Source organism: Myotis lucifugus, unplaced genomic scaffold (genome assembly GCF_000147115.1).
Source record: "Myotis lucifugus unplaced genomic scaffold, Myoluc2.0 scaffold_35, whole genome shotgun sequence".
Lineage (NCBI taxonomy): Eukaryota > Metazoa > Chordata > Mammalia > Chiroptera > Vespertilionidae > Myotis > Myotis lucifugus.
The window spans coordinates 8874145-8884199 of NW_005871083.1; the positions used below are offsets into that span (position 1 = coordinate 8874145).

Below are 10055 nucleotides of genomic sequence, written 5' to 3' on the forward strand. Positions count from 1 at the left end.
AGGGAGGTTGGGATGCCACACCCTGTCACAGAGCCGCAGGACGATCAGGGGGTTTGGGCGCTGCACCCTGTCATGCTGATCTGGTGCCAGGAGGCCTCGCGGCTCCGCTGATCCGGGTGCTGGGAGGCATATTACCCTTTTACTATATAGGATAGAGGCCTGGGGGCCGGCTGGTTTGCCCTGAAGGGTGTCCTGGATCAGGGTGGGGGTCCCCACTGGGGTGCCTGGCCAGCCTGGATGAGGGGATGATGGCTGTTTGCAGCTGGTCACACACCCTTCAGGGTGGGGGTCCCCACTGGGGTGCCTGGCCAGACTGGGTGAGGGGCTGAGGGCTGCTTTCAGGCTGACTGAAGCTCCCAACCGCTCCTTTTTTTCTTTTTTTTTTTTCTTCTGGGCCAGCTTTAGCTCTGGCTCTAGCTCTGAGGCTTCCGCTGCTGGTTTGTTTGCCGTTCTATAATCGAAACAATGTATAACTTCAGCTCTGAGATCCCAGCCGGCTATATTTGTTAGAATGTTTCAAACTGCCAGCTCAGAGGCCGGCAAGTCAGGCGGGGAACGTTGCAGTCTGCAGTCACTGGAGCAAGCAAGCCTCATGTTCGCTTCCAGCTGCCTGGCTGCCGGCCGCCATCTTGGCTGACAGTTAATGTGCATAAGGATACGCTGATTAGCCAATGGGAAGGGTAGCGGTCGTACGCCAATTACCATTTTTCTCTTTTATTAGTGTAGATTCTGGCCCTGGCTGTTGTTGCTCAGTGGTTAGAGTGCTGGCCCATGCACAGAAGGGTTGCGGGTTCAATTCCAGGTCAAGGGCATGTACCTCCCTTGCAGGTTCAATTCTCTCCCCCACCCCCACCCCCTATGCCCATCAGGGTGTGAGCGGGATGCGAGTGGGAAGCAACCAGTCAATGTATCTCACGACTATGTTTCTCTCCTCTCTTTCTCCCCCCTCTACCACCCCACTTCCTTGCCCCTCCCCTCTACTCTCTCTAAGAAAAAAAAAGTGGAAAAATATCCTCATTCTTCGGGTGAAGATTTTAAAAAACAATGAGCTTTGATATCCTAAAAGGAGGCAGTGGCTTGATATTTATTGCACTGTCTTAAAAATGATTGTTGAATGAATATAATTGTACTAGAGGCCCGATGCACAAAATTCTTGCAAGGGGCTCAGTCCTTGCAGCCGCGGTGGCTGCCTTGGTCCTTGTAGCCCTGGCTTCATCCAGAAGCTCATCCGGATGGTCATCTGCTGTTAGGCTGTTTGGTCGATTTGCATATTATGCTTTTATTATTATAGACTAGAGGCCCGGTGCACGAAATTCATGCACAGGGGGGTGGGGAGGGTATGTCCCTCAGCCCAGCCTGCACCCTCTCCAATCTGGGACCCCTCAAGGGATGTCCAACTGCCCGTTTAGGGATGTCCGACTGTCCGGTGTGGGATCGGGCCTAAATGGGCAGTCAGACATCCCTCTCACAATTCAGGACTGCTGGCTCCCAACCGCTCGCCTGCCTGCCTGCCTGATTGCCCCTAGCCGCTTCTGCCTGCCGGCTTGATCAGCCCCTAACCACTCCCCTGCCAGCCTGATCGACACCTAACTGCTCCCTTGCTGGCCCGATTGCCCCCAACTGCCCTCCCCTGCTGGCTTAGTCCTCTCTTGCTGCCCCCCCTGCTGGCCTGATCCCCCCCAACTGCCCTCCCCCTGGTGGACTGGTGCCCCCCAACTGCCTTTCCCCTGCTGATCTGGTCACCCCAACTGCTCTCCCCTGCTGGCCTAGTCCTCTCTTGCTGCCCTCCCCTGCTGGCCTGGTTTCCCCCAACTGCCCTCCCCCTGCTGGCCTGGTCACCCCCAACTGCCCTCCCCCTGCTGGCCTGGTCCCCCCAACTGCCCTCCCCTGCTGGCCTGGTCCCCCCCAACTGCCCTCCCCCTGCTGGCCTGGTCCCCCCAACTGCCCTCCCTTGCTGGCCTGGTTGCCCCCAACTGCCCTCCCCCTGGTGGCCTGGTCCTCTCTTGCAGCCCTCCCCCTGTAGGCCTGATCTTCCCCAACTGCCCTCCCCTGCTGACCATCTTGTGGCAGTCATCTTTGACCACATGGGGGCAGCCCTCTTGTGTGTTGGAGTGACGGTCAATTTGCTTATTACTCTTTTATTAGATAGGATAGCTTTCCAGTTTAGGAGACTGGGTAGTAAAAAAGCTAGGAAAAATCAACAGGCATTGATTGCAATGAACTGTCAATGAATTTACGCTTGTAACTTCTTATGGGAGGGACATTATTTAGGGCAGTTTTCAAATCTGTGGGGGTAGTTTATCAGGGATTGGTAAAGTTTTTCTGTGAAGAGCCAGTTAGTTAATATTCTGGACTTTGTAGGCCATGTGGTCCCTGTCACCTTTTCAGCTCTGTTTTTGTAGCTAAAAAGCAGCCATAGACAAGACTTAAATGAATGGGCATGGCTCTGTTCCAGTAAGACTTCATGTACTAAAACAGGTGGTGGCTGTAGTTTGCTGGTCCCTCTAAAACCATCAATATTTGGATACTTGACTGATGAACATGCATTGCAACTGACTGGCTTTGAGAGTGAATGACTGGGTATAATGACCACCCCTTTGTAATGACTGCACTGGGAAAGGCAGTGATTTGTGACCTTTCTTTGCTTTCCCTTGTAGAGATGTGGTATGGTGTGTTCCTGTGGGCACTGGTGTCCTCTCTCTTCTTTCATGTCCCCGCTGGATTACTGGCCCTCTTCACCCTCAGACATCACAAATATGGTAGGTTCATGTCTGTAGGCATCCTGTTGATGGGCATCGTGGGACCAATTACTGCTGGAATCTTGACAAGTATGTTAGACATTAAAATATCAGTCAAAATATTTCATAATGACTTAGTCAATTTCAGGACCCATTTTAGAAACATGTTTGAGTGGGATGAAGAAAAAGGATGGTCTTTAACCACAGGTCCTTTTTTCAAATGTATTTTTTAAAATATATTTTTATTGAGTTTGAACCATAGACTCCAACCATGACCTCCAGGTTCATAGGTCAACACACAACCACTGAGCCATGTGGGCAGGGCTATATTGTTTTTTTCCTCACCCTCAGGCCCCCATATTTGGCTAATATCTTTGAGTTCCTGAGTCAGGTTTTCTCTTGGTGGCTTCAGGGAAGCCGTTGTCCAGCTTTGTGAGGTACATCTGACATAGGTCACCAGCAAAAGAAAGATATTTGCCTTTTGGAAGCTATTGGTCCTTCCTCATTAGCTGTCACTTGACTGATAGCGTGGAAGGATGGTTGATCACTTCCATTTGGTAGGTGGTTACTTTAAGGATGGAAGAATAATTCCAATGACAAGAATTCTTGTTTTAAAAAGGACCTGGTTATTTTTTTCCTCTCAGGACTTTCTGAATAAAAAACAGAGTAACATTCATATTATAAATTATTTTTACCTGTGTTTTTTTTCTTGGCTTTTCTCATGTCACCGGGATGAGAATAAGTTTAAACCTTTTAAAGTCATAATTAAATAGAAATAACATGTATATTTTATATAAGTTAAAAAGTATAAGAATGCAAAAATAAAAATCCTCCATTTCCACATCCCTAAATGATAATCACAGTTTGCATTTGGGTATATACTTGCAGACTTTTTTGTGGGTATACATGTAAAACATAAGTGTGTGTGTATATATATATATATATATATATATATATATATATATTTTTTTTTTAATATATATATATATTTTATTGATTTTTTACAGAGAGGAAGGGAGAGGGATAGAGAGTCAGAAACATCGATAAGCGAGAAACATGAATTAGCTGCCCCCTGCATGCCCCCTACTGGGGATGTGCCTGTAGCCAAGGTACATGCCCTTGACCAGAATCCAACCTGGGACCCTTGAGTCCACAGGCCAATGCTCTATCCACTGAGCCAAACCGGTTAGGGCATAAGTATATTCTTAAAAAATAGAAACATAATATTCCTACTAATCTGTAACTTTATTTCCCCTGTGAATTTAAACCTTGGGCTTCAAGCAGAAATCTCCCTTTGTCTCTTTGACTGGAGGGGGCTTTGGGGACAAAGTGGCCTCTTTTCTCTATGTTCTGTAAATGGTGAAACCTTTGTGATAACACAGGAAGGAGGCCAGTTTCTCCTGTCTGCAGAAAGGAGTTTCCATAACAGGCCTTACCCAATATTTTTAACTATATCAGTTGTCTTCAGAGACCCTCTGCTCCAGTTTCCTGACTGGAGTACTGGCTCTGAAGACCTGTTTCAGATTTCTCATCAGTAAAATAGGAGTAAACACTGCCCACCTCATAGGCTGTGTGTTGATTAAATGAAATAATGTGTCTATAAAATATTTAACATAATACTAACACATAGTAATTATGCAGTAAATGTCATGTTTATTTCTGTCTTTAAGATTTTATGCCTAGAGTCTCTGTTTTCTTCTCATGTTGTTGCTCCTTGTATAAGCTTTTTCCTTTCTTCCCATCTTCATCATCCAAATCCCACTTTAGGGCCCAATTCAAGTTGCTTTGGCTTCTTTCTACCCAACCAACTTTTTTGGAGCTAAATTATAAAGGGGCCCAATGAAACATGTGCCTCTCAGATGTTAGTAGCACAGTATTGTATGCATTGCTACTGGAGGTGGGCATTTCAAAGTCGTAAATGTTCCAGGAAAGCAACACAGGTATTAGTTAATATTGTTCTTCTTAAAACATGTTAATATACGTTCAAATCACATTTATAAACTGTGTGGACATGTGATTGAGACACTGTTTGTTTTGACTCATTCAAAATCTCTTTCATGCTTATGCTTCTGTCCTGTGTCCCCAACGAGATCCTGTGTACTATGAAAATAGGTATCACACCTTACAAAACATAGAAATACATAATATTTGAATGAACACACTGAGAATTTTGTTTGGAGCATTTGGGGGAGTCATCTGGAAACTTTGGATCTGTTCTTTTTAAATTAATGAAATCTTGACTTTCTTGGTAGATGCTGAGCATCTTCAGCAACTCAGATGTGTACCTGAGTAGATACTCAGTTTCTAGGGAGTTATAGTGAATAAGATAATAAAAATGATTATTGACATAGGGAACAGAAAGGAATCCCTGAGTATCCCTCCCTTCACACCCTTTGAATTAATAGCAAATTTATAGGCTTAGAGTCCTCTCTTCCTTTCTGTATCCCTCTCTTCCCTTCTCCATCCATTTCCTGAAGGGAACTCTGAGTATAGTAGAAAGTGGAGTGGGGATTCCCTGTGGCTTCTCCTGAAATATTTCTTGCTCAGTCTCACACAGAAAATTCTTTGTCACTTATTGCCAAGAATTTATTAGTTACCTATTAAATGCATGGGGAATAAAGAGATGTTTTTGAGTTTGTAATCAGATCATATGTAAATTGCAGTCTTTGTGATTTGGGTTATGACTTCCCGATGGTTTTATTCACTATGTCCAGGAGACTCTTGGTTTTAAGGAGTCACTTTTCAACACTTAAAAGCATATGTCACTAAATTGCAAACCTTATAAGGAATACTTATAACCTAGGCTAGTCAGCAAAAAGAATAGGGAAAACAAAACATTTCTATAATATTTAAATTTTAATGTAAAAATCTGGAACATTTTACTTATAGTTGAATTTTAAGTGCTATTAATATAATATCATGATTATATTAATCTTGATTTTTCTTTTAACACTTGACTTTTTGAACAGGTGCAGCAATTGCTGGAGTATACCGAGCAGCAGGAAAAGATATGATACCATTCGAAGCCCTCACCTTGGGCACTGGACAGACGTTTTGTGTAGTGGTGGTCTCCTTTTTACGGATTTTAGCTACTCTATAGCATGCACCCTAATACTATGACATCGAACCTAAGTTTTAAAGAATCCGCAGAAAGAATACAATAAGGGAAGTAGTGTTTTCTTAGTCCTTTAAATGGAAGCAATTTGGATGAAAAAGTATGTGAAGAATAGCATCTCAGCCTTTTCTTCAATTTGAAGCTCCAAGGAATTGAAGCTCTTTTTGGACTCCTGTCGTTCTCAACCAAAACAAATCAAGTTTTATTTTGTTTTGATATTTAATTTAAGCAGTTTCACAGGTGCACCTTTACCCAAAGCCAAGGCAGCGGTGCTTCTGGGTTAGCAGTCTTCACACTGAAATGTACAATATTCTGCGAGAAAATGCAGCGTTGCATTTTTTCAGAAAAACTATGGAAAACATTGGTTTATTTCTGAGCAGAGCATAATGTACTAAAAATCGTATTTGATCTAATCATGATTAATATTTGCAGGCTCTTCTTTTGCTACATCTTCATGATAGTAAGTGCCAAATAGTTTTGGTTGAGTATAGCTTTGTGAGCAAAATTGGTTAAATAAAACAGGGGAAAAAATATATAGAATACAAACAGTGACTTTGATTCCACTCTTTTTAAAAAAAGGAGATAACTACTGAATGATGTGACATTTTATGGATAACGATCTTGACCTCTGATTATTTAATATATTTTAAAAGATGTGAATCTTATCAAAATAAGCTAGCTAATTGAGACTTTTCAGAATTCCAGTACCACCTTTCCCTATCATTTTTATTCTATTACTTTTATTTGGTTTAATTGGAAACATACCCCATTAAATAATTCAAGTTGAAAATTCTAAGCCAAATGGGTTAGGATACTCTTGACATTAAGGCACATAAAGAAAAGATACTTTAAACATTCTGTTATAGGTTTTATTGACTGGTTTATTACTGGCTCTTGAAAAATTGTAGAAGCTCAGCTTAAACTAGCATTAGGGTTACTGATTTCTCTTAAGAGCTACTTAGTCGTCTTAATTCCTTAGTGGTGGGTCTTCAGCCCATTTTTACAGTATTGTGTGTCACTCCCAGAAAGTGCCTGAAGTTTAATTTTCAGATATGTCTTCAACTTGGCCCTTTACATTTTCCCTTTAGAGAATTTATGTCCTTAAAGAGAATTAAATATTGAGTTTTTTAAAACCCAATTTTAGCTATTTAAAATTTCTTCTACTGCCTAGCTTTCTTCTTCATTAAAAGGCCTGAAACTGTGACCTTCAAAACAGAAAGGATTGCAAAAATTAGTGTCTAACTTGACGCTGACCATTGAAACTGTTTTGTGTGGAATACAATCAATGTTGTTATCTGTTTTCCAAATAGCTTCTGGTAATGAAGTCTGACGTTTCTAAAGGAAAGTTTTCATTGTGAGAGTAAGGCTGACAGCCCATGAGGTCATGTACACACGACCATGTCTGTTCTACTTGAAGAAATATGCATTCTGGCTTTTGAATAAAAATAGCTGGGAGGACCAATTTACTAGGGATAGTCAAAGATAAAAATTACAAAGAGGTCATGGAAATTAACTGGACATTTTCTTTTAACTAATAGGCCATTAGACTACTTATCAAAATTATGGTGACATACTCAGACTAGGTGGGAAATTATAGGTAGAGTTGGAATGCAGGCAAATGTCCTTAGACATACCCCAATAAGATTACTCTCCAATGCTCAAATCCTTCTTTCAAGCAAATTTTAAAATTTAAAATAGTCTTTAGTTTAAGACGATTTTTCAGTTGAAGGAGCTGTGATTTTGAAAAGTAGCCATTCAGTCTAAGAAATTTGGGATTTTGTAGCCTGTATTATAAGAAGTGATTTTAATCATCTCTATCAAAGTGCGGTGTTCACACAACATTCTTTTGGGTAGAATTTCACAAATTAAACAGGTGGGCCATATTGATCTATGATTTAAATGTTTGGTTATTTTTCTTTTAGAGCCAAGACACAAAAATTAATGCATTTTGAAAGATGTCTTTTGTTTCCATCTCTTTCGTGTTTTTGTATATTTTGATTATCCACTCTTCTTAAAAACTTCAAATATAAAATGTATCTTCAAATTGAATGTTTCTTCCATCCCAGTATGTGAACATTCTTCTGTGAATATATGTATATATACTTTATGTAAATTGAACTTTGTAGCTTGAAATGTTTTCGGAACAAAACTGTTTTGTGTGTTTTTTAATTTTTCTCCTCAAATACACAATTATTTGGGGGTAGTTGCTCAGAAGAAAAAATATTGGCATTTGTGTTGAACATTTTACTTTATCATCTATAGATTTTTAAGAATTTTTACCAACTGGCTTTCTTAAGAGACACATACAACCATCCCATTCCCCTGCTGTGCATCCACTTTTCCTTTTTTATTTTTAATGTGGGGGAGGGAGACCACACCCAACCACAAAAACTGATTTCTGGATTCTTTAAAATGGGTGTTTGGGGTAAAGGCATTTCATGAAAACTTAAGTCCACATTTAAATGCGTAATGAATATTTCAAGAGAAACATGTTTGTGCTATTAACTTTTTTTTTGGCAGCAAAACATTACTTCCTAGGAAATGTCCAAACTAGTGAGAAAAAGTTCATGCAAATAATTACTTTTAAACCCTTCCTTATGTTGTTTAAGTTTTTAAATTGTATGTTGGCTTTTGATTCCAATGCCCCTTTCTGACTGCTTTGGTTTGAATTAAGTTCTTATTACAACTGCAATGCATATAACCTTCCCTAAGAAACCATTTCCTGGAATGTGAAGCCCTGGTGCCATTAGCTGTCTATATGCGGAACATCTTATGTGCCTGCATTTCTTGTTGTGCACTCTGTTGGGCTGGTTGTGACTAAAATCAGCGTAACTTTTTGTATTAGATTATTTCACTAACTGCTACAGTCAAAATGATCAAATCTTTGTACGATGAAAAATTATTTAAATTGTATTTTTCTACTGACATTTCTAATTCTGGTATAAATGTTTATCAATAAAGAATTACTTTCAGTTCTGTGAACTGGAACTGTTATTTCTTTTTCAGTTGCCAATGAGTTTAATCTTTTGTAATAAAGTTGTCTAATTTAAGTTCTTGTTTTTTCAAATATATTTTTATTGATTTCAGAGAGGAAGGAAGAGGGAGAGAGAGATAGAAACATCATTGATGAGAGAGAATTATTGATCGGCTGCCTCCTGCATGCCTCACAATGGGATCAAGCCCACAACCTTGACCGGAATCGAACCTGGAACCCTTCAGTTCACAGGCTGACACACTATCCACTGAGCCAAACCAGCTAGGGCAGTTCTTGTTAGTTTTTATAACAGTACATAACATGTTTAGCTATATTTCTTTTATGTTCAACTTCTTATTTACGGTAAAACTCTTGTTCAAAGATGTGATTAAACTGTACTTACATGTGAACTTGAGTCTTATTAACTCCACTTTGTGGGCTATATATTACCATCAACAAGCCTTTGTATGATTATACACTGAAATGGCAGAAAGCTGATAGAGGGGAAATTTTTATTTCACTAGTAAGTCTACATGAAGAGAGACTCCAAAGTTAGTTTAGTACTTTCTGTGACATCATAAATCTTTTTTTGCTCTGCCATGTTTAGCAAATTGGGTTGTCCAGCTTGGGCATCTTACCCCATGGTCACGAGATGACCGCTACAGTTCCAGGCATTGTAGGCAGACATACTATGTCTGGCAAGAGAATGCCTATCCATTTGTGCAGTAAAGTGCACAAATGCTTAGCTTGATGAATTTTTACATATTTATACATTTAAGTGACTATGGCTTAGATCACGATACAGAATGTTTTTAGCATCCCAGAAGGATACATGCAGAATTCAGTCAAAAGCCCTCAAGATCTGCCCAGCTGGAGTGGCTCAATGGTTGAGCATCGACCCATGAATCAAGAGGTCATGATTTAATTCCTGATCAGGGCACATGCCGGGGTTACAGTCTTGTACCCGAGTAAGGGTAGTGCAGGAGGTAGCCGATCAATGGTTCTCATCATTGATGTTTCCATTTCTCCCTCTCCCTTCCTCTCTGAAATAAATAAAAATATATTTCAAAAAAAGATTGTATGTATCCAGGACCCAACAGAGGAAAAACTTTCAATTTTTCAAAAGGGTGATAACTGAAGATTGGATAGTGCAAAGAGACCATGGCGGGTGAAGGGCTAAAGGTGCTGAGTTTGGCAGAGAGGACCCTGTAAATTATTGCCAAGATAA

The 10055-nt window shown here is 40.4% G+C and overlaps 1 protein-coding gene across 5 annotated transcripts in view; it reads left to right on the forward strand.

The window, feature by feature from the left end:
- Positions 1-8847, forward strand: part of TMEM170A (transmembrane protein 170A) — a 19455-nt gene extending 10608 nt beyond the window's left edge. For 2 of the 5 annotated variants that reach the window (XM_014454351.2, XM_006087073.3), the window contains 2 exons: positions 2658-2828; positions 5708-8847. In XM_014454351.2, the coding sequence (XP_014309837.1) occupies positions 2658-2828; positions 5708-5838 (302 nt within the window). In that variant the 3' untranslated portion in view covers positions 5839-8847. Of the gene's footprint in view, positions 1-2657; positions 2829-4505; positions 4679-5707 lie in introns of all 5 variants that reach the window. The other 3 variants (XM_006087072.3, XM_006087074.3, XR_001347896.2) reach the window with 2 other exon arrangements.
- Positions 8848-10055: the final 1208 nt, after the last annotated feature.